Below are 25,107 nucleotides of genomic sequence, written 5' to 3' on the forward strand. Positions count from 1 at the left end.
GTACTGGGGATTGAACTCAGGGGCACTCAACCACTGAGCCACATCCCTAGCCCTATTTTGTATTTTAGTTAGAGACAGAGTCTCACTGAGTTGCTCTGTGCTTCACTGTTGCTGAGGCTGGCTTTGAACTTGCAAGCCTCCTGCATCAGCCTCCCAAGCCACTGGGATTACAGGCATGTGCCATCACACCTGGCAGGCTTTTTAATTTGATGCCACCCCATTTATTAACTCTTGGCATTATTTTCTGAGCTTTAAGGTTCAATTGAGAAAGTTATTGAATAGGCTGAATTCTTTCTTTTTAATTTTTATTTTTCCAGAGTGCATTTTGATTCATTATATTTTTGTTGTATATAGACACAATACCTTTATTTAATTTATTTATTTTTATGTGGTGCTGAGGATTGAACCCAGTGCCTCACACGTGCTAGGCAGGGGCTCTACCACTGAGCCAAAACCCCATGGACTAAATTCTAGATCTTAGTGTCTGTTGGAAGAAAATTGAATCCTACTTAAACAGTGAACACACTAAGAAATCTGTTGGATGAGAAAATACGTGCAGTATTAAGAAAAAAAGACCTCAGAAGGCAAAAGTATATTTAGAATTCTGTGAAAACGGGTATCTGTATTCAAAACATGTGATCTCAAATTATACTCTTATTTACAGTCTTTGTATTCATTTAACCTGATGTTGCTACATTAAAAATTCACCAGTTATAGCATAGACTAAACGGACTTTTGAAAATTAATTGAACATTCGGAGGATCTAGGAAATTTTATTCTGTGACACATTAATACCTATTACCAGATTAATAAGAGTATATCTATTAAGAACTCTTTGTGAAAAACAAAAAGAAAAAGAACAAAAGAGTAAGCCACAAAGTTGCTAAATTTCCAGTCATTGCTGTTTTGGGGTCTCTTTCTTATGAAAATTTATGCTAGGAATTTATGTCCTGAATTAAGAATATATTTGTTGTGGGTTACACTTTGTAAAAAAATAAAAAATAAAAAATGGGCTTTTTAGAAGCACAAGTATTCAAAACAAGTGTCAGACAGATTAGGTTTCACTTTACTCATTTTTCTAATCTAAACCACCTAAAAAATGACTTGATACCCATCCAGGCTATTAGTTCTATTTTATAGCCTGACCATCGCCCAAATCAAGTGCTCTGCTTGATTTTCTGTTGACATCCTCAGTCTTCACTAGTCTAGCATATAGACAATCCTTAAATTCACTCCAGGGCTAGGGGTGCAGCTCAGTGGTAGAGTGCTTGCCTAACATGTATGGGACCCTGGGTTCCAGCACCACAAGAAAAACAAAACAAAAAAAACACATTTGGAAACTTAATATAGTAGGGAAAGGGGAAATACTAGAGAATGATACTGGCCAGATTATATTTTTATATCATGTGTGTATATGAATATGTAACAATGCTCTATACACCATTATGTGTAATTATAATGCCAGTAAAAAATACAGGAAAAAAAATCACATCACATTTCAGCTGTGCCAATAAGAGAAATTGTAGTATGTTTCATACCTCATGATTAGAAACAATAATTATTTTCTTAATGATTATTTCTGTCACTGACCATGCAAAAAGAAAAAAATATGTATAATAGATTATCATAAATTATGCAGGCATTAAATTATTTTGTGATAGATGTGACAGCTTTTATTAGGTTAAAACTTCTGGTTGATTACATATTTGTAGTTTTTTTAAAATATTTTTTAGTTGTCAGCGGACATTTATTTATTTATTTATTTATTTATTTATTTATTTATTTATATGCCGTACTGAGATTTGAACCCAGTGCCTCACACATGCTAGGCAAGTGCTGTACCACTGAGCTACAACCCCAGCCCTGAAGTTATTTGTAATGAATATAATATCACAAATACATCAAGAATTTGTTTTATATAAAATGGAAAAAAATCTCCTGTTTCCTCAGGAGAACACAAACAGGATTCTTTTCTTATTCTGAGATTTAATCCATGTGAGAATTCATTCTTTTGAAAGGATTTTTAGAATCATGATGGGATATTGAACTTTGGGAACACCTTCAAGAAATGGTCATACCAGCTCTAAAATGGATGCCTAGACATCAGGACTCTTCCAACATGGAGCAAGACAGATCATCAAACAAGTCTGTGCCTATGAATTGTAGGCATGTTTGCACCAGATTCACCAAAGGGCTGCTGACAATTCTTACCAACACCTTTAAACAAAAGCTGTACCCGGGTTATGTTACCAAACAAAAGCGTTCTTTGGAAGTCAATACTGAAGAGGCAAGAATCCAGATTTGGTTTCAGAATCACAGAGCTAGGCACTGATTCCAGATAACACTAGAACTTTAAGGAGGCTTTGGAATCAAGCCACTGACCTGGGTGAGATCACCTTTAGGAACCGATTCAAAGTGAAGAGATCAGACAGTGTTGGACTGCCTACACCCCCCTTGGCTGCACACCCTCATCAAGGCCTTCATGGACAACTCCTACCCTGGGTTTCATTCCAGAGAATGGCTTGCTAAGGAAATCAACCTTCCTGGGCCCAGAGTCCAAAGCTGGTTTCAAATAGATTCTGGGTACAAAGAAAAAGAGAATCGTTCCAACAAGTTCAGGGACAAGATCTCTGACACAGATCAAGGTATAGAAGACAATAAAGTGGCACCAACTTGAGCCCTCGTGATCCAGTTGCTTCCCTAAAGCCCCATCACTGCTGCATTGGGAACTCAGCCTTCAACACATGAACATTCAGGGAACAATGGTAACATTGTTGATGGTAACCAGTTTCCTTCACAAACTGAAAAGTACTTTGACATTACTGGAAGTAGGGCAGAGTTAGTTCTGGTTCTACCTGACAGACACATTACCAGTATGCTTCATCCTCTGCCCTCTCTCACCTCTTGTTAACCATCTGTGTGGAGCAAGGCTGGCTCCCCAAAAGCAAGGCAGGGAGCCTGCATTAGGAAAAACCTACATGGAAAAGAGATCAGTGTCATATTCAGGCCAGAAGCAGAACTTAACTTTGAACTCAGTTTGGCCAAGATGTCCTTGCCTCCTGCGTCTGTGGCCCACTTAGAGTGTCAGCATTCATCCTGGAGATGCACTTGGAAATTACTCTAGGGGAAGAGCTGAATCATTCTGGCTTTTTCAACAGAAAAGCCCAGTGACACCTGTTTGGCCAGCAACTTAAGCTAGAACATGGTGAACACAGAGACAAATCCAGCGTATCTGGTATCATGAACCTGGGCCCTAAGGCTCTTCAGTCTTCCTGGGAGTGTCCCCTCCTGATGAAACTTTAAACCAAGCCTTCTGGAGATGGTAAAAGATGATAAACACAACTTCAGGAGGTAGAGACAGGCACCAGAGAACCTGCACAGTCCTCTGATCCAGTCTCACTTTGACTGATTCAGGCAAACATCATCAACTAATGTTCATCCAATTTTGATTTAAGATTATTAGCAAGATATGTACAGCATCTGGAAAGATTTCCTTACTCATTGTTTTTTGTTTTTAGTTGGTAAATAAAAATTGAATATAAAAAAGAAAAAGGAATGGTCATACCATATAATAGGAGACTTGGAGTCAGTCTGAAGCAAGAACATATTTTTTCCTTAGCAAGTCTGGGTGTATCTTTCTTTGGGTTTGTGCCTCCTTTAGTATACCCTAATCTGTTCTCATAATAAAATTAATCTGTGTATATTTACTCATCATTTTCATATTCTTCTCCAGCAAATACTAGCTGTGGGCTGCCTCTGAAAATGCTACGGAAGACACCCATCTATACCTGTGGCACGTACCTGGTGATGCTGGTCCCACCTCCAGGGGGATCAGGCAGCTCAGCCACCCGCTCTCTTTTTGGTGGAACAAGTGGCTTGTCATCTTTAAAAGTAAGTGAATTTCATTTGTGGCACTTTCCCTGATTTATCTGACTCTGAAATTTAAGGCTTTCTTATTAGTTTAAACTTACTCTGTTAAGCACTTTTTTGCAATAGCTCTCTGTTAACACAAAATAAGAATTATCAATATAGTTATAGGTTAGGAATTTTAAATATCTAATATTTAAACATTATAAATATGTATTTATTTACTTTTTTATTTTTGGTGCTGGGGATTGAGCCATGTGCATGCAGAGTGCGTGATGTACTGGTCTACTGATGTTAGACATCTTTTCATGTGCTTATTGGCCATTTGTATATCTTCTTTTTTAAAAAAATTTAAATTTATTTTTGGTACCAGGGATTGAATCCAGGGGCACTTAACCACTGAGCCCCAGGCCCAGCCCTTTTTAAAAATATTTTGAGACAGGGTCTCACTAAGTTTCTGAGCCTGGCTTTGAACTTACGATCCTCCTGCCTCAGCCTCCCGAGCCACTGGGATTACAGGTGCACAGCACCACACCCAGTTCTGTATATCTTCTTTGGAGGAATTCAAATGCTTTGTCCATTTTTAATTTGGGCTATTTATCTTTCTATTGACCATTAGTTTTATTAAACTTTTTAAGTCTCCTTGGCATGTTTTTTCATTCTATTGAAATTGGCCTCAATTGATTAAAGCAGGTCTTCAGGGTGCCATTTTTTTCATGAGAATATAGTTGACACAGTGATTCTGTTTTAGCCCAAAAAATCAGTAGATGCTTAAATACCCTCTGTGCCATGTTCCACATTGGTTATTGTGAGAGCTGTTCAGTACAAGGAAGAACTGGTGTTTGCCTTTAGGAGCTCCTAGTCTAGTCAGGAGAAATCGTAGAGATGTGTGAAACAACTAGAAGACAGTAGATGGTGCTGTCTCACTGCCCCATGCATGAGGAGCAGATGCACGTGCTGCAGAATCAAAGAAGGGATCATGGTGGAGTGGGAAAGGAAGGAGAGACTCCCTGAGGTCTTGAGTGTCAAGCGTGGAAAACAGGTATTATTCGTAGAAGTGTCAAGTGGAGGGAAAGCAAATATACACAATGAAAAAGAGAACTGGGGGAAGATCGTTTTGTTGGTGTGCAGGGTAAATAGTAGAAAAGAGAGTATAGATTGTGGTGTGTCTCTAGTCAGGTGGATGAGGCTCTGGGTCACTAAGATGATGGGAACAAGAAGAAACACTCAAGAGACACAGTGTTAGAATTTTATGTTCTAAAGTAGGGAAGAAAACAGAATGTCACTACTAGTAGCTAACACACAGGTTTCATATAGTCATCTTCACAATCACAGTGTAAGGTAGGTACTTTTATTATCGTCTCCATTTTATAAATGAGGACACTGAGAGGCTCAGTAACTTTCCCAGGATCACCCAGACGTGGTAGAGCTGGTATTTGAACCCAGAAACCTGAAGCTGTTGCTTTCCGACACTCTGCTACCCTGTGTTAAGGAAAAAGGCTAAAGTGCTTGCCAGTGTCAGAACCTGACGTGGAAGGAGAGCAGTGGAGCTGTTTGTGTGTATACCAGCACTCACTGAGCAACAACTTAATGTGAAGTTTCTTGTAAACGTTGCTGCCTCATGAGGTTAATAACATAACTGCTTGTGCAATTGCCCTTTTGATAATCCATGCTGAAAAACTACTTTCATGAAGTAGTTGCTGTTTAAAAAACACTTTCAAAAACATATTTCAGGGTATATATACATAATATGTATTTTTTACTTTATTTTTTTATGGTCTTAGGGTTTGAACCCAGGGCCTTCAGCCGGGTAGACAGGTGCTGTATCATAGAGCAACATCCCTACTAATTTTATTTTGAGACAGGTACAAAACTGGCCTCAAACTTGTGGTCTACTCCATCCTCCCCAGTGTTTGGGATTGCTACTGGGTATGCACCATGCCCAACTGAATATTGAATTTATGAAGATATTGTGGTGATAGTTTATTTTAATGGTCTTATTTGCATATTTTCTACTCATTGTTACAACTGGTAAACAACAACAACAAAATGAGGTGTGATTTTTGTAAGTCTTTGTATTAGCTTTTCATTGCCATGACATAGACAACTTTAAGGAGGAAAGATTAATTTTGATTCACCATTTCAGGGGTTTTAGTCCATGGTTGACTGGCTCCATTGCTTTGGGCCTAAATTGAGGCAGAACATCATGGTGGAAGGGCATGGCAGAGGAAATGAACCCAGCTCAGTGCAGCTAGGAAGCAGAGAGAAAGGAACTAGGGACAAGATAACGTCCCCAAGGATGTATCCTCCACTGACTTTCTTTCTCAAGCAGTGCCCCACCTGGGTACAGTTCCTACCACCTCCCGGTAGTTCATTCAGCCATCAGTGGATGAGTCCAGTGGTGAGCTTAGAGCCCCGTGATCTAACCACTCCCACAAGCCCCACCTCTGGAACCAAAATGTCAACACGTGTGTCTTTAGGGGGTGCTGCAGTAGTCTTCAGGCTCGTTAAACAGCTTCATGTTTGTTTCCAAAGTCCTAGCCTCCAGCTTGGTGTATAATATTTCGGATGGTCAGTTCACAAGTCGTGCGGATCTCATAGATGCTGCTGGAAGTTCACTGGGGCGTGGTGCTCTTGTACCAGGATTGGGTAAGAAATAAATGCTCATGTTCCCTTAGACAATTCAAAGGTTCAGTAATTTGTCTTGAAATATCTTGCCAATTCCTGTGGCATTCTAGTTCTCTGAAAACAATTTTAATACTACTCTTTAATTCGAGGAATCAATATAAGAACTTGCCATATGTAAAATTCTCCACATAAGCTGCTATTGAAGATACTGTCCATTAGGTTGTATGATGATGCCTACAACAAACTCTCCAAGTTCATGCCATAAAAAAGTCCCTGTGAAGAATAAGCTTGCTCGAGAATTACCTGTGTTTTTAATGTAAGCCATTTAAGCCCTTTTTGGAAGTAGGTTACAGATAAATAAATTGCTAAGAACTATATGCTTTGCAAGACTTACTCCTGCTCACATAGGAGTTAAGCAAAACTGAAAATTAAATCCTGGCCTCTTGCTGAGTCCCAGTCTAATGCTTTGCCAAGGAAATCTGTGAGAGGAGGGACATGGTTATCAGCATTATAATTCTTGCCCCTCTGTTTTTTAGCAGTCCTTGTGAGGAAAATGTGTAGGCAGATGGCTGTACAGCAATTGAATAAATTCTACACTTTACAGGTGCCTGTTATGATACCGTGAACAACATGCTGTGGACGTGCTCAAATGATTACATTGATCAGTGGTGTAATCCTGGAAATCAAGCCTTCCATTATGTATGCCAGAGGCTGGGGGTCAGCCACATCATCTCTGAGCCTAAAGGTGAGGCACACTTTTGGTCCTGCAGTAACACGCCCCCATACACACACTTGGAAATAGGAGACTGCAGTAGCACCTATGTTGGTAGGGACGTAGAGCACCAACAAAGAACTGAGGGACCCCAAATCCTTTGTTATCTTGATCCTGAAAGCCTGGTTTATCCATAAGTAAGTATGTAAATGAATAGAGGTTTTGAAGTAGTCCATAGACTTTTTCAAAGAAAAAATCATTATGTCCCTCTATTGTCAGAACTTTCGTGTAACCGTTTATTATTGTAGTTGGCTTGGGATTTTATGTTGTTATAATGTTTTGCATTGATAACCACTTATTCATACTAAACTTAGATTTATCAATGAAGGATCTCTATCTTTCTTAAGATTCTTAATATTCACTTAAAATCTTGTGACTTTAAATAAAAGTCAGCTGGATTGGTGTGGAGGAGTGAATAACTCAGCAGTTTCATTTCCCCATAAAGCAATGCTAAAACAGACAAAATTATTAAAAACAGCCAGGCTCTGGAAATTGATCAAAGTCATACCAAATTGAGAAGTAGCTATTTATCTGAACAGCCCTACAGGTCTGTGGTGGTCTTAGCTGGGACTGCTCCCATCCCCCACTCAAGTTTGATCAGCACAGCAGTCCTGGGGGAGGGGGACACTGAAAAGCAGCAGTTTTGCTGCCAAAGGGGCTGACTTGATTTGGAGTAGAGCGTGGAACAACCTCATGCCAGTAATAGTAGCAGCCTGAGTGGCACACAGAGAAGGCCAGTGGCTCAGCTTAAATGATGACCCTGGTTAGCACAAGCAGCAGATCAGAAGACTAGCTAGAAATTTAATAGTGAGGTCTGGGGACCTTGACAGGCTCCCTGCACATCTACACAGTAGAGGGTCGGGAGAACCCTAGCTGTTTACACATCTCTGCTGAACATGAGCCGGCATAGATATACAAAGATGTGAGATGGGTGAAGTTTAAAAACTGCCTGAGGGCTGGGGAGATGGCTCAGTTGGTAGAGTGCTTGCCTTGCAAGCACAAGGCCCTGGGTTCAATCCCCAGCACCGCAAAAAAAACGTGTAGCTCCATTCAGGGTGCAAGTGTTCTGGCTCAAGGCTCACAGTATTGACTGATTGCTGGTTGACAACCACTAAGGAATACAAGCTGGTGAACCCTGAGAAGCTAGACTTAACTTTAAGAACAAGGCTAGGCACGTAACTCAGTGGTAGAACACATGCTGAGTGTGCTTGAGGCCCAGGTTTCAATGCCTAGAACCAAAATAAATAAATAAAATAATAAAAATAAATGTAAGAAAGAAAGAAGGCTTTCAAAAAACAAATGGAGCAGAGAGATCAGTGAACACACACTGCAGGGCAACTCAGATATTGGACTTAGCAGATGAAGACATTAAGCAGCCATAATACGTAAGCCTGAAGAACTAAAGGGAACCATGTCTAAAAAAAATTAAAGCGTGATGGCCATGACTCAACAAATAGAAAACATCACTAAGTAAATCATTTAGGACTGGAGATATAGCTCAGTGGTAGAGTACTTGCCTAGCAAACAAACAAACAAAAACAACACAAAAACCAATCAAAATCAAAACGAAAAAAAGCAAATGGAAATTTTGGATTTGAAAGTATAATAACTAAAAAAGACATTCATTCGAGTGACTCAGCTACAGATTTGAGTTGGTGGGAAAAATAATCAGAAAACTTGGGTTTGTCCGATGTTTTCTTAATGATTAAACTGAGGTTGTGGATATTGGGGAAGAATACAACAGAGCTGATATCCCGTTCACATTACAGTACATTCCAGAATACATGTCAGCTTGACTTATTACTAGTGATTTTTAAATTGATCACCTGGAGCTGGGGATATAGCTCAGTGGTACAGCTCATGCCCATATGTGTGAGACTCTGGGTTCCATCCCCGGCACTGCAAAAAATAAAATTGATACCTTGGTTTGAATAATGTCTACCAGGTCCCTCCATTTTACAGTTAGTGCTTTTCACTTTCCATATGCATTATTAGAAACAAGTTTTTAAGTCCAGACCACACTCAAGGGAAGGGAACTAAGGTCTACCTCCTAGAAAGAATACCATCAGAGAATTTGTGAACATTATGTTAATCATTACCATAATTAATAAATATTTAAGGACTGGGGTTGTGGCTCAGTGGTAGAGTCCTGCCTGGTATGTGTGAGCCTCTGGGTTCTATCCTCAGCACCACTTAAAAATCTATACATAGATAAAATAAAGGTGTTGTGTCCATCTACAACTAAAAAAAAAATTAAAATAAATTAATATTTAAGGGAGAGTAATATTGATATTTTAAGGCTATTCAACTGTCCATAGCTTCAATTTTTTTATTGAGATCATTTTGGAATTTGTTTCTTTTTTAATATTTTTAGTTGCAAATGGACATGATACCTTCATTTTACTTATTTTTATATGGTGCTGAGGATCAAACCCAGTGCCTCACATGTGTGAGGCAAGTGTTCCACCACTAAGCCACAGCCCCAGCCCTAGAATTTGTTTCTTTCTAGAAATTTGTTTCATCTAAGTTTTCTTGTTTGTTGGCATAAGTTGCTCCTAGTATTTCCTACACATATTTTACTATCTGTAGGAGCAGTAGTTATTTTTCTGCTTTCATTCCTGATTTTGGTATTTGTGTAAATTTACTAAAAATTATTGAATTGTTCATTTTGAGTAAGTTTTATGGTATTCAAACTATATCTTAAGAAAACCATCCAAAGTAAACAAAAAAAAAAAAAAAAGAGAGAGTGAGTCACCTATTTATTAGTGACTTCCAAGTCTCTCGACTACCCTCCAGACCATGCATTCACCTCCACTTGGTCATCTAGTAAGCCTTTCCATCTAAATTTGTCAAAACAAACTCCTTACTTCTTTCTTTCTCCAAATCTGCACCTACTGAGTCTTCCATTATCAGTATATGGATTCCCATTCTTTCATATGATCAGACTGAAAATTTATTTTTTCATTTATTTATAACTATGTTGTAAGGTAATGTATGCAAAGCCTTGAACCCATTGCCCAGCATATAGAACAGGCTCAGTGAGTGGTAACTGCTTATGTCCTGAAAGAACTGAAGTTCCCAAGTGTTTTCTGCACTCCGCGACAGAAGAACACTGTTCTCCAGCAGCAGTGGAAGAGAAGGGAGTCAAGTAGTCGGTCCTGATGCGCATGCACCTTTCATAAGTAAGAGCTCTGCTCCTCAGGGAGGAGTATATCTTTCCTCACCCAGTCTCCTTCTCTTTTAGAAGAGGCTATAACCACAAATGAGGTTATAAACCAATTACTGCACCACGTTGGTGCAATGTGCATACACCAGCTCAATCTCCTGGCCACCAACCCCAATCTTCCCATCACAAGTGTCTTGGGCAAGCAGCATCCAATTGAAGCCCACCATCTGAGCAGCATTTGTGACATCATGGAGAAGGCTATGGTTAACGGAGATACCTGTATCATACGCTGCATTCTCGTTGTCTTTCAGGTAAATACACTGATGTGAAGTAAGGAATGTGGTAGAGAAAACACAAACCTCAGCTTCAGCCAGCTAATTTCCACCAGATTGAAAATTCTATAACATTCCTGTTTTGCATCTTACCACCTTTTAGTCCTGTAATTAGAATCATATTCATTTCACTGCAATTAACAGAATATTGCTATATCTCACTTGTTACAATTAATATATGTAAAATATTTACTGTAATTATACTTTTACACAAGAGATTGCTGTTAAAATATCTACCCAGTTATCTATTCATAAGGGTATCTAACATATGATTTCTTCATAAGAATAATTTTATCCCCAGTAGAATGAGCACTTTTAGATATACCCCTTATGTTTCTGTAGGTGGTGTTTAAATTTTTCTTCAGCCCACAAACGGAAAGGAACCGAGACATCATTCGACGGTCAGGACTGCTTCTTTGGCAGTTGTTGATGGCACCAAAAGATCAAATCTGCTCTGAAATTCAGAAGGAAGTCTGTCTTGCCATCAGGTAAACAGCAAATCCTTTTCCTAGTGCTTTCTGCAAAATTAACCTCCTGTAAGCCTTTGTTCTTCCTTGCAAGATGTTAGTGTGGATGGCTCAGCCTGTCCTGCAGTCTGGGTCTGGTGCATTGGGAATGATTTAATAGAGAGGGGTTTTGCACCAGTCCTCCTGTGCCAAAAGCCCCACATTTCTTCGTCCCACCTTTTGAATCTTAAAAAGAAAACCAAAGTCCTTTAAGTGGATAGTTTGTTGCAAGCAGATGTTCTCATTGGAAGTGTTCCAAGTGGTTAGGAGTGACTTTGGCAACCGGCAGCCCTGGGTTCTAATCTTTGCTCTGCCCCTCACTCACTGTGGCCTTAGTTGAAGGCTTCCATTTTCTCAGCTATCAAATGGGTTTTAAAAGAGTACCGACTACAGGCTTGGTGGTGCATGCCTATAATCCTAGCAGCTTGGGAGACTGAGGCAGGAGGTTCATGAGTTCAAAGCCAACCTCAGCAAAAGCAAGATGCTAAACAACTCAGTGAGACCCTATCTCTAAATAAAATACAGAATAGGGCTGGGGATGTGATCAGCCACTGAGTGCCCTGAGTTCAATCCCTGGTAACTCCCCACTCCCCCAAAAAATAGTACCTATTAGCCAGGTAAGGTGGCATACCCCTACAATCCCAGCAACTTGGGAGGCTGAGGCAGGAGAATCCCAAGTTTAAGGCCAGCATCCTCAACTTGGTGAGAAGTTGCCTCAAAGTGGACAAAACAAACAAATAAAAATACCTATTATTAGGTTTATGAGGTTCTCATAAGAGAAGGCCTGATGCAAGGTAGTGTCAACCATGTTGGTCTTTATTAACCTGATTAAAACCTTGTGGATTTCTGGACCATTTTCAATTGTCATTAACCTTTTTTTTTTTTTTTTTTTTTTTTAATTTCAATGAACTTTCAATGAACTTTTTGTCTAGGAGGGTAGCCTGAATGTTGCCAAGTATCATTTAGTGACCAAGAGAGAACTCAGTGGTTGGTTTGAAAGAGTCATATGATAGCGGTGAGCATAGAGGACAGGGAATTCTTGTCCTTCCGTAGTAGATTATGCTTTGGCTTTGGGTTGCTTTCTGTCGAGCATTGAGGCAGTATTTGAAATCTGCTGCCATGCTGGGCACTGTGCCACATGCCTGTAATCCCAGCAGCTCAGGAGGCTGAGGCTAGAGGATCATCAGTTCAAGGCCAGCTTCAGCAACTTAGTGAGGCCCTAAGCAACTTAGCAAGACCCGGTCTCAAAAAAAAAAAAAAAAAGGGCTGAGGATGTGGCTCAGTGGTTAACTGCCCCTGGGTTAAATTCCCAGTACAAAAAAAAAAAATCTGGTGCCGTGAGGAAAGTTATGGAGGTGATGGGCATATTCACTGTCTTAGGGTGGTTTTATAGGTACATATGCTTGTCAGGGTTGTCAAATTGTACACTTTAAATATGTGTACTTTATGACAAACCTCAATAAAAAAGAAAAAGGAAAAATTCCTACGCCATTTGTCATCCTATGCTTTCAGCCTTTTTGGAAAAACCAAGTCTCCCTTTCCCAAGTAATTTGGTGGGGGCAGGGGTGGGGGGGGTAACACAATCTGTTCTATACCTGGATCAACTATACTGACTTTTCATCGCTTACCAGTGCTCTTATCATTTCTGCATGGTATCTCACACAAGTTATCGCTTTAGTAATTCACAGTCAGAAGCGGGAGAAGGATCCTGTTTTTCAGCGAAGGGATTGGACTAAAACATGACAGTGAATTTAGGTTCAAATGCTATTTTAAGGGCTGGGATTGTAGCTTAGTGGTGGAGCACTTGTCTGGCACATGTGAGGCACCCGGTTTGATCCTTAACACCACATGAAAATAAATATATTGTGTCCATATACAACTAAAAATTTTTTTAAATGCCATTTTAATAATTAAAATAATTTAAAATGCTTGCCTCAGTTTTATGTAATCAAGATATTTTTTCTTTTGTGGTCTGGGGATCAGACCCTAGGCGTCACACTTGGGAGGCAAGGGCTCTACCACCAAGCTACATCCCGGCCCTCAGTTTTATGTAATCAAATTTGTACCTTTAATAAAAAGAAATATTTCATTATTCAGAGATTCTAAAACATTTGTTTAAAAACTTCTTGACTTTTCTGTCATTTCAGCTCTGGTTTAAATATCTTGTACCCAGGCGAAACTGAAATCAATAACTTACTTAAGTTGGTCTTAACAGAAGGTGAGATTTATCTGTTAAATTATCCTTGAACAAGTATCCTTTTTTATCCCTAAGGAAACAACTGGATATTAAGTTAATAGATTCTTACTTTCTTATCTGTTAGTCAGCATATTTAAAAAATGTATTTGCGTAGATGCTAACACCTTAACCAGACTGAAAGCAGAAATCACATTTTATATACCTTCAAACCTTATAAGCCCTCTGTCTCCAAGGCCTAACTTCATGTACCTGGCTGTAGATATTTCCTGATTTAAAATAATGACTTTGTGGTGATTTCTAAGCCATTTTTTTTACACATTAGAATCCAACTTTTTAAGTTGGACTAAACAACAACAACAACAAAAGGTATGTTAAAGATACTTTGCATTTAAAAGCAAAATTCATTGAAGAAATTAGAAATCACACTTAGTGATATATCAAGAAGGTGGTCACACTGAAATCAAGAAACTCTGACTAGAAGCCGTTCCCACTTGGTCGTGATGTAGTTTTGCCTCTGCTGCTTTATGTAAATCTGCTATACCTGGTGCCCCTTGTGGTTGACCTTATACTTTGTTTAAAAATTTAAAAAAATAGCATCAGTTTTATAAGTGCCATTTCAGGGTACTTTATGGAGTTTTGTTGTATGTTAGGAGAGAGAAACAGTGGACTGTCCCAGCTGCGAGATGTGATCCTAACTAATTTAGCTGAACAGCTTCAAAACAACAGATTTGGCAGTGATGAAGATGATCATTACAGGTGACACCAGTTATGTTGTTCACTGCTAGTCTTCTCTTTGTGTTCTTCTGAGTAATTAATTCAAATATGTTTGATCAGTGTTTGTCTCCAGTTATAGCTAATGTGATCATTAGCATGTGAAGCCTAAAGAGCCTGGATCAGTTGAAAGATAACAAATTCTACAGTTGTCCTAAGAACTGATAATAGGACATTGAAGTTGTATCAGTAAAGTAACTTGGACCCAGAGAAAGTACTTAGCAGAAATAGGAAGTGAAACTTATTCCAAAAATCTTAGTGGAGGGGTGATCCAAATTGCTGAACTATGAAAGCTATGTGTGTTAGAGCTGGGGAGAGGGAGTGAGGTGTCATTTTTCTATGTTATTTATAAAATACTTTGATTAGTGGTTGGGTCCCATTTTGGTATGTTTGGATTAGATAATACCTAGTTACTAGCATTATTACTGAATAAGATGATGACTTGCAGAGTCAATTTTGTATCTCGTATTTGTTATCTCGTACCAATTATATAAAAGTTATCCTTTTACTAATAAACCATCAACATTTTATTGTTACATTTTCCCTGCATTTTAAAGACTAAATGATGAACTTTTACACTACATTCTGAAGATTGTTGTACGAGAATCCTGTATTTTAATCACCAAGTGCCAAACTGTCTCTAAAGATGATTTTCAAAAGCTCCTTTCAACTGTGCCTGTAAGTAAAAATGTATTTACTGAAAGCACGATTATATCAAATGTCCCTGTTTTCATTTTACTGTACTGAGAGGTGTGTGTAGACACATGTTCACTTTACAAAGATAGACTGAAAATAATTTGTGAAAGTCAATGAATGACTGTGCTTATCCTGGAACTATAGAACTAGAAAATTCACTTGAAATACTTTTTTTTCTAAGACTTTATTCCAGTTTATTGCAGCAAGCAATAAATTGTTTGACTAATTTGGGTTTTTGTTTTATCTAGTGAGGGTCCCTCTTTCCCACTAGTTTAGCATTATTTTCTAAACTATTAGTGTTTTGCAGAGACTGATACAAACTGAAAGGTTTTTAAGGGTTTGGGTAGAGTCTTCTGTGGGAGTTGGGGATGGGGAAAGAAGAACTATTAAGAGGAAAGATTTGTTTGAATGACTAGTGAGGATTGTGCAACAGAAGACAAGCAGTAAACGTGTCCACGTCTGTCATTGAAAGCCATGTGCATACAAATCACGTGAGAAACTAACTTGGTCTGTTTTCTGTACTTTCTCTTTTTGTTTCTCTTGTCTAAATCTTTTGAAAACATGAGGATTACATGATCCCTTCTTTGAGTAGGGTTTAGATCATTTAAATGCCCTTGTTTGTATTAAAGGCTGCATCCTCCTGCCTGCGCTATCTGATGGCAGTTCAGAATCACCTTCTCAGTAACACTATTTTGATTAAACCTGATGAGAACGATGACAGTGACAACTCCTTGCAGGGAGAGACATTGAAGGTACAGGTAAACACCAAGCTTGATTTTAACAATGCTTTCTACCCAGTATGTAAAGCACAGCTTACTCAGCTCAGCTTCTGTGTTTTATGATGTCAGAATTCACCATGTAACCTATATTCTTGTGAGAGGTATTAGGCCACTCATTTCATAGCTCTGTATGTCATTGCACAGTGATTACCATATTTGTGACACTTTCATGATGTGTCATCCACGTGCTCCTGTCAGTCTCTTTGTGCCTTTGTTTATTTTCATCTTCTTTTAAGAACTGTAAAATATGGCACTCACAAGTGATCTCATCACACCTGTAAGATATATATATTTATGTACATACATACATATATATGCACACACATACATGCACACATATAAACTCATACATATATATGTATATACACATATATATATAAATCTGGGAGCATAACATTTTAAACAGTTTTGATATTTTGAATGGTTTATATTCTCTTGATCCAGATAACTTAAAAAGGTGATAATTTTCTTTCAATCTTGTATTAAATAATTTAATTTCTAATCCTATATATAGTTCATTGCATTTTACCATTAATTTAGGTCAGCTTCTGTGTAAACTTGATCATCTCTTCCTACATGACAATTTATAGCAATCCAAAGACATTTTTCAAGCAGTGTTTATAACTTTGGCAGATACTCAAGATAGTTGTTTGCATTATTCAGGTGGTTGTTTTGCATCTCTGTTGGAATATTAGAGAAATCAATAAGAACTTCATTCTTCTTTACACTGTTAACTTAAACACACTGAAAAATCCAGCGAGGAAGCCAAATAAACCATGGCAGTTTGCTCTTTTCTTAGTCCTTTATGCACACATACTGTATAAAGTAGATGTGCTAGTTTGTATTCACAAGTTTGTCTCCTGTGACCAGTTTTTATAAACAGTAGACATGCATGAATTTTTAATTTAAATTATTGATACTATTTATTTAACTTCTCTTGCCTTAGTTTTCTAATTAGTAAAAAGAGACAACAGCATCTACCTTATAAGGCCACTAATCCTCATATGGTTGTTAGGTGATCACTGATACTATTAGTGTGATTTTAGTCATGATTCAGCTCAATTGACAGGTCCAAATTCCATGTTTTTTCTCTTTTTAAATGCATTTCTTTTCCTATATATTTTCTTTTCTTTTTTTTAAGCATTCTCTTTTTTTTAACCTTTATTTATTTATTTTTATGTGGTACTGAGGATTGAACCCAGTGTCTCACATGTGCTAGGCAAGAACCTCTTCCACTGAGTCACAGCCTCAACCCCTCCAGTCGTTTTAATGATAAAGTTATAATAATACAAAAAAAAAGACCTTAGGAAATTCCAACAACAAAAACCAGTTTTTTTTTCTATTTGAAAAAATCCACTTTTTTTTTTTTCTATTTGAAAGGCTAAATTTTATAAATCTTTAATTAAGCCATGGAGAGAAGTATAGATGCTTAGTAAAGGCAGAATAGGCTCAATTGTCTAGTAGTTCCAGGGAAAAATGCAAAAACATGTAGCTGTTACCGCAAGTTAGTTTGGTTGTATTTTTAATTGAAAATATTTGTAAACTGAACATTTCTAAGATGTTAACTAGTGTTTCTTAAAACTCTATTGGTATTCCCTTGAATTCTCTAATAGTTATTTTTAATGTTTAGTAGCCATAAGTACCTGCTGCTTTAACTGAATTTTTTAACTTGCTGGATTTTAAGCATAATAGGTTTAAGATCTTAAGTGAAAGGTCACTTGTACTGTTTCAGAATGTTGTGTTTTTGTCTCATTTTATCCACCGCCTATACATGCGCCTTTTACTGTTCTGTTTTTCTCTTTAGCTATCCTCATACCACCTGGAGTTTCTGGGCTGGCCACCAGGCGCTCTCTTGTGCCGGATGGGATGGGAGCTAGGCCTTTTCTCCTAGGCACGCAGTGTGCTCCCTGTGAGATACTGCATATTTCTGTCCACACTTCAGACCGTAGCCGCCCAAATTAAATTGCTACTGGCCATCCCAGAGGAACTTAACTGCTTTGGGCTTATTCTGGCCACCTCATCATTTCATCTGAAAAATGCATCATTAAATACATCATTTCATGTTGTCATTGGAAGTGACTTCATCACAGACCTTAAAAATAATATTTTGATGTTTTCTACCTAGGAGCTAAAAGTCAGTATTTTGGCTCTTGCCACCCAAATCCTGACTGGATGTGATGAAGTGTTGGAAATGCTACAGCAGGTCACCACTGCCCTCATAAACAGTGACATAGCAGACCGGGAACAGAGGTGAGGAAATGGATTGGGACCTGTGACCTGCTGCTGTTCAGGAAGAAGATTTGCTTATGAAAGTGAAACCTTTTTAGAATGGAACATCAAATGTTTATTCAATATAGAAGCATTTTTGTGAGAATAGGTTGAAACAGCAAGTGTTTCAAAGCCAAATGCAATTCGATTCTTCAGAATGCTTTTAGGTGAGATTGTGCCATCAGCCACATTGCAGGGGCAGCAAGGTTATGGCAACTAGCCTCATCTCTGACTTTTAGGACTTCTGTCATGACACTCAAACTGGCCTTCCTTTTAATTGTCTAGCTCAGTGCCATGCCCACTTACTTTCAAGAGGAAGAAGTGACCAGTGATACAGTATAATCAGTTACCATACAAAAGATGACACTAACATGATATTTCAGGACTTTACTGAAATTTCATTTTTCCAAATATAGGAGTGCCTACATGGGGTTGACCTTCCCTCACAGAGTTTCTTAGCCCTTCACATTGAGATTCCTGCTATCATTCACTTGTAGAGATGAGTTGCATACCATGGTTTTTGATGATGTGAATGTCAGAGATGTTGATCTGAAACAATCCTGCAGTGTAACTTTTTGCTTCAGTTCCCTTGCCTGTCCCCAGGTCCTTGGATTTCACTTACTTCCAGAGGGTAAATAGGAGGTCAGGGCTGAGAACAATTTACCCAGATAGGTGTTGCCCTGGGCTTATTAAAATATGTAGCCTGGAGACATGCAGTTCACTTCTGACTCCAGCGTGAACATCCTCATAGCTTGGAGAATTTATATGACCTATTTCTTTCTTTGGGAAACCTGCATACTTTAATTCTCTAGCAGAGGATGAGGATATTCAGAATGTGATTTAAAAGTCTACTGAGTCGTCCTAGTTAGAGTTGCCAAAATCACAGGAACAACAAATAAAATAAAAATTTTAATTAAAAAAAAATCACATAAACAGCAAGTGGAATGGAAAAAAAAATCACATAAACAGCAAGTGGAATGGTGACTGTTGCAGGGTGGGGGCCATTGCCTAACGGGTGTAGAGTTTTTATTTATAGAGATGGCGGTGGTGGTGATCGCACATTACTTAACAACCCTGAAATGTATACTTAGATTTTATGTGCATTTTACCACAGTGAAAAGGATCAGCTCACACAAGCCTCAGTTGCCCTAGGCCAGGAGTGGCTTTCTCAGCCAAGGCAGGTGGACCAGTGTTGAAGCCCTTCACTTCTCCTTTTTAAACTCTTAGTGCTGCATACTGCCAGCGGCCATGGAGGCCAGAGACCTTGAGAGTTGGTCACCACCTAGAGCAGGCCTTTGCGTTTCAGAACCCATTTGTAAAGTGCTTTGAAGATGCTATGAAATGTGTTGCCTAAGTGTCTTGGCCAGATCACAGGTTGAAAGTGAACTCTCTTGAGGGCTCCATGTTCTTCCCCTCTCCTTTAGTGGTAGAAGGTGGGAAATTTGAGGACTGAATTGCCAGAACTATTTCACTAATGCATGGAGACATGATTAAAAGAATCTGTCAGGGTACAGATGATATCAGTGGTTTCTCTACAAGCTTGGGCATTGCTTAGGCTGTGTGTTTTCTTGAACTTTTTGTAGGTTAAAAGGCTTGGAACAAGTTACCAAGGCCACTATGCTTGGTCACCTTCTCCCAGTGTTACTGACCTCCCTGATGCACCCCAACCTGCAGACCTTGACCATGGCCGATGCCCTGATGCCTCAGCTGGTACAGCTGGTGCTCTACACCAGCCAGGTGGGACCCCCCAGCACCCCACTGACCTGCTCTCCAGCCAGCTCGTATCATGGTACAAGGGACACAACAACATAATCATGCCTTTCAGAAACCAAGAAAAGCATGTCCTGAAAATAAGCTAGAGTGTTAAAGGAACACATTATATTGTTTGTTTGACTAAATTACCGACTGTAGTCTTTTAGCAAGTTTTTGTTGCCAATCAGCTGTAAAAAGGCTAATGTAGGACACAACTGAAACCTATTATATTTAGTCCCGAGTCCTCGCCAGCTAAGAGTAACCAATATAAATGATGTGTTAAATAAAATGATGTTGTGGGCTCAGTAGCAAAGCATTTCTTGGAGAAATGTGAAGGACAGCAGACAAAGCTTGCAAAAAGATGATTCAAATAGAAATTCTAAGTTTAGCTCTAGTACCATCCAGGTGACTGACGGTAAGCACTTTAAGACGCGCTGATGGTTTGTGTTGCAGACGGCTTTGCTGCTTAAAACGCAGTGTCCAGTTTTTGCTGAAGTGGGCTGTTCCCCGTGTGGCACATCTGACCAGAGGTGCAGGCTGTTTCCTGACGAGAGGTAATGTGGGCTGCTGCTTTAGTTTTTCTGGTGAAAGCCTCATACTCCTTTTACAACAATGATTTTTTTAGCAAGGATTATCTAACTGAGAAAAGGAAAAAGGTACAGGGTCAAAAAATTTACAGATAGAATTAATTTATAGATTTATAGAAACAAGTTAGAATAAATTTCCCCATGAATTAAGAGCTCAGTTCGCAATTGACTCAAAATCTCCTACCCTAATGGTGGGAAAGTAAAACATTATGACACTGGCAAATAGTTAGGCAGGGATTTTTTTTATGTGTTTTGTGGGTTTTTTGTTTGTTTTGTTTTTAAAAGACAGGCTCACATTATGTTGCCCAGACTGGCCCTAGGTTCAAGTGGTACTGTTGCCTCACTCTCCTAAATAGCTGGGACTACAGGTGAGAGCCACCGTGCTTGGCTGGCAGTTTCTTCTTTAAAAAAAAAAAAAAAAATATATATATATATATATATATATATATATATATATATATACACACACACACACACACACACACACACACACACATATATATTTATATTTTAGTTAGTTGAACACAATTCCTTCTACTTATTTTTATGTGGTGCTGTGGATTGAACCCAGTGACTCGCACATGCTAGGTGAGCACTCTACTGCTGAGCCACAACCCCAGCCCCTGACTGGCAATTTCTTTAAAGTTGAGTATACACCTGCCATGTGACCCAGCTATTCTGCTTTTAGGTGTTCAGGCAAGAGTAAAGAAAGGATAGGTTATTAGAAGATTCCACATGAAGGTTGATAACAGCTTTAGTTAGAATAATTCAAAACTGGAAGCAACCCAAATGTCCATCAGTAGGTGAATGGATAAACAAATTGTGACATATACATTACAGTGGACTCCTACTGAGCAATAAAAGGTCATGAACTCTTGATATTTGTAACATGTGAATATATGTGCATATATATGTGAATCTCAGAATACTTAGCTCAGTGAGAGAAGCATGGTTCTCCCAGGTCACATATTATGTGTGTTAGCTTTCAGTCACTGTGGGGAAAAAAAAAAAAAAAAAATTCTTAGCAGAGCAACCTAAGGGAGAAAAGATTTATTTTGGCTTATAGTTTCAGAGGTTTCAGTCCAGGGTCACTTGGCTTCTTTGTTTCTGGGCCTGTGGTGAGGTAGGACATCATGACTGGAAGGATGTGGCTCACCTGTGGCAACCATGAAACTGAGACAGAAGGGGCCAGGGACAGGATATACCCTTCCACGACTTGCCCTCCGTTTTGTACTTCCTCTAATGAGGGCCCACCTCCTGACATTTTCACCATCTCCCAATAGCACCACCAGCTGGAGGCCAAGCCATCAGCCCATGAGCCTTTGGGGGACATTCTGGATCCAAACTTTAATGCTATGAGATTCCATTTATATAAAGCCCTAGAAAATACAAACCAATCTCTCCGATGACAGAAAATGATTGCTTCAAGGAAGGAGTAACAGGATTACAAAGAGGAAAAAGGAAGCTTCTTGGTTGTGTGCAACTGGCCCAACTTACCAAGTTGTGTGTGTTAGATAGGCGCAAGAATTACATATCTATGTTTCACTAAAGCTGTCTTTAAAAATAACTGATCAGAAAGGAAAGATTTCCCATTTCTCAAGAGCAGTGTGCTATCCCATTGAGCCTTGGGTGGTTTCCAGTTTTGCAGTCATGAAAGCTTGTATCTGTGCTGTCCAACACAACTAGTCATAACCACATGTAGTTAAGGAGCACTTGCACTATGGCCAGTGTGGCCAAGGAGCTGAATTTGACTTCTCATGTCATTTAAATATGCAACTAGTGCTACTGTATTGCACAGTGCAGCTCTGTAGCTCCACCTACAGAGTTGAAAGAGAATTAGAGAATTCCATGGCAGCCAACTTTACGGCTTAGGAGTTTGTGTTCCACAATCACGCGCTCTGTGAAGACCTTGAAATTCTGTTATGGTAGGTAAAAGGGCTGTGAAAGGCACCTTTCTTAATAACAATTACAGTGAAAAGGAGTTACATAGGCTTATGGAGCTTCAACAGTTGGCGTGTAGAATGAAAAAAAGGCAACTTCCTAGGGAGCTGGAAAGTGGCCCGTCCTATAGGTCCTTTACAGTGTCTGTTTTTCCCCGAGTAAATGAGAATTAGTGAGGTCTTCTACTGGGTAGCAACTGAACTTACTCCTTAAAATTAAAATAGTGCTATATGTTTATATACATTCTAAGCCTATATATTACTATATGAATATACAGCATCTAACAATAGAAAAGGGGAGAGACCCCTTAAATATAGGAAGTGTTTAAATGCTTCTTACTGCTAGTATTTATAAGTCACAATGTGCCTTATAAATCACTGGCAAACACCTGTAATCCCAGTGGTTTGGGAGGCTGAGGCAGGAGGATTGCAAATTCAAAGCCAGCCTCAGCAACTTAGGAAGACCCTAAGCAACTTAGCAAGACCCTGTCTCAAAATAAAGGAAAAAAAAGAGCTGGGGATGTGGCTCAGTGGTAAAGGGCCCCTGGGTTCAATCCTCAGTTACCACGCCCGCCACAAAAATCACAATGTGTCATACTGCATGCTGTGGGAAATTTAAGAGCAATTACTGAACTTGTTTCTGTAGTATTTCCATCTTTTTGTTGTTTTCCTTGCTGCTAAGCCAAGCCACTTTCTCCTTCTCTGGTTTTAGAATGCTGGAAGAGAAGGAAGAGCCAGGCTTTCTCACTGGCCTAAAGATTCCTGCCCCGTGGGCTGCTGGGAAGACCGTGGAAACAGTACACCCTGTCAGAGACAACTACAAATTTAAAGAAACTGTCCATATCCCAGGAGCTCGCTGCCTGTATCTGAGATTTGATAGCAGATGCTCTTCCCAGTATGACTATGACAAAGTAAGCAAGTGCTAGGTTCTTGTTGCTTCTGCCTAAGCTGATTTTTTTAGATGCTTCTTATTTTTCTTTGCTGCTGGTCACCATTCCTGACTTATTTCTGTCTGCAGATATCTTTTAGGAAGACTTTCCTAAAATAAAGCCTTGAAGGGTAGTGATTGAGGGACTTAAGAGCCATCACCTCTGCAGCCTAACAACAGTGTAATGGCAAGTTAAAGTGTACCTTTGTAAGCTTTCAAAAGCTTCACTATGAGTCAAAGGGAAACTTCCTTTCTTTTTGCTGACTTCCTGCCTTCCCTCTGTGCTTGGGATTCCTGTAGATGTGTTATGGCCATTCATCTGGAAAGGTCTTCCTGCCCCATTCTTGGGGTTTCTCATGTATCTTTTTGGGAAAGGTGGCCTTTTAGAAGGGAATCAGATGTGTTAAGCTCTCTTTTATGTGTATTTATATTTTTGTTCTTTTTTGCCATTACCTAAGAGCCCATATAGATTTTCAGGAAGAGTAGTTTCCAACCTGGTGTCTTTACAGTTACAAAAAATAGAAGTGCTGTAGGGGCTGAAGTATTTTCCACTATTGATAATTGTTGAACTTACAAGGAAAGGCAAATGAATCTGGAATAATAACATATGAAATAACAGCTAGAGGATTATCTAATGGCTTTGTACATACAAAATAGCTCTCTACATGCTATTTTTATGTAACTAGTTAGCTGTGTGTCATCTCTGTCCTCTGTGAACTCTGAGAGGCATATGGCTTAAATTCTATCAGGGGAGGTTTTTAGGTTAAAAGTAAAGGATTTCTTAACTATATCTGCCATGAAGTGATAAAACACATGCCTGGTATTATTGAGCCCCCACTACCTTTTAGGATAATCAAGAGTCCCAGATGTCTGGACTTAGTTAGGAGTTTAAGACTTGTCTCCAAAATTTACCTTAGCTAGGAGCAAGAAACGAGAGCTTGGGTTGTGGTGGACCTTGCAAAGTATATATCCCCTAGCCTCCTTCCTAGCTCCTGCCATTAGAACCCCTATGTCCTAATGAAGTGATTATTTAAAATGGAAATGGAAGAGGTTGCCATTGTAGTTGGTGTCATTTTGTTTCTCCTTTAAAAATAGTAATTTGCATCTTCGGGTGTGCACTAAGTTACACCTGCAGTAGACACTAGTGTTAAGTGATGGAGCACAAAGAGGCTTACTACATGGATAAAAGTACATTTACCTTTCCAGTGATCCCTGGCTGGTGTCAGCAAAAGGTTCAAAGGGTAAGAAACCACAAAACAATAAGCATCCAGGGCTAAAGATGCAGCTTTTTGATACAAACTTGGGTGCACGTAGGCAGTCAGAGTGCACTGCAGGGGGCAGGGCTTGGTATTCACAGAGGCCAGAGCTTGGTTTCTCCTGTGGAATTGCTGCAAGGGCAAACAAGCTATCAGGGTTTCTCCTCCAGATTAGGACCGTATGTGCAGGCTGTATGGAAGAAAAGTCTTGACACATGAAAGCTGTCCTAAGAAGCCCCGGCCCCCTTTCCAGCCCAAATTTGTGTTGTTTTCCTTTTATTACCATTGAGCAGCATCCTAATCATATATGGCTTATTTTCAATGTGTTGCACTTTTAAAAATTCTTATGTATTCATTGATTTTTTTTTTTTGATGTTTTTATTTTGTTGTTTTAGCTATTACCATCTTTCCATCTGTATTTGCTCACTTTATTTGTTTTGGGGGAGGATTTGAGGGGTCAAACTGTACCTATTACTAATGAATTGTATGTCAATAATTAGGATTAAAATAGCATTTGAAAAATGTATATGGATAATAACTGAGTTTTAGTATTTCAATGTGAGGTCCCCAAGCCAATTAAAGTGTGATAATATAAAAAGTATGTTTTATTTCTCTGTGACTGTCCTGTAATACCAATGACTAGTATCAGTTACACCTAAAAA

General features: G+C 39.0%; 1 protein-coding gene across 1 annotated transcript in view; it reads left to right on the forward strand.

Annotated features, from left to right (window-relative positions):
- Hectd4 (HECT domain E3 ubiquitin protein ligase 4) overlaps window positions 1-25,107 on the forward strand; it is a 173,490-nt gene that overhangs the window by 73,388 nt on the left and 74,995 nt on the right. Inside the window, 13 exon segments of the mRNA XM_047560128.1 lie at window positions 3,734-3,895; window positions 6,403-6,516; window positions 7,100-7,240; window positions 10,512-10,744; window positions 11,108-11,253; window positions 13,419-13,489; window positions 14,119-14,224; window positions 14,797-14,917; window positions 15,565-15,693; window positions 17,840-17,964; window positions 19,566-19,719; window positions 20,188-20,288; window positions 22,974-23,172. Of these exon segments, the coding sequence (XP_047416084.1) occupies window positions 3,734-3,895; window positions 6,403-6,516; window positions 7,100-7,240; window positions 10,512-10,744; window positions 11,108-11,253; window positions 13,419-13,489; window positions 14,119-14,224; window positions 14,797-14,917; window positions 15,565-15,693; window positions 17,840-17,964; window positions 19,566-19,719; window positions 20,188-20,288; window positions 22,974-23,172 (1,802 nt within the window).

The sequence above is a fragment of the Sciurus carolinensis genome, chromosome 8 (genome assembly GCF_902686445.1).
Source record: "Sciurus carolinensis chromosome 8, mSciCar1.2, whole genome shotgun sequence".
Lineage (NCBI taxonomy): Eukaryota > Metazoa > Chordata > Mammalia > Rodentia > Sciuridae > Sciurus > Sciurus carolinensis.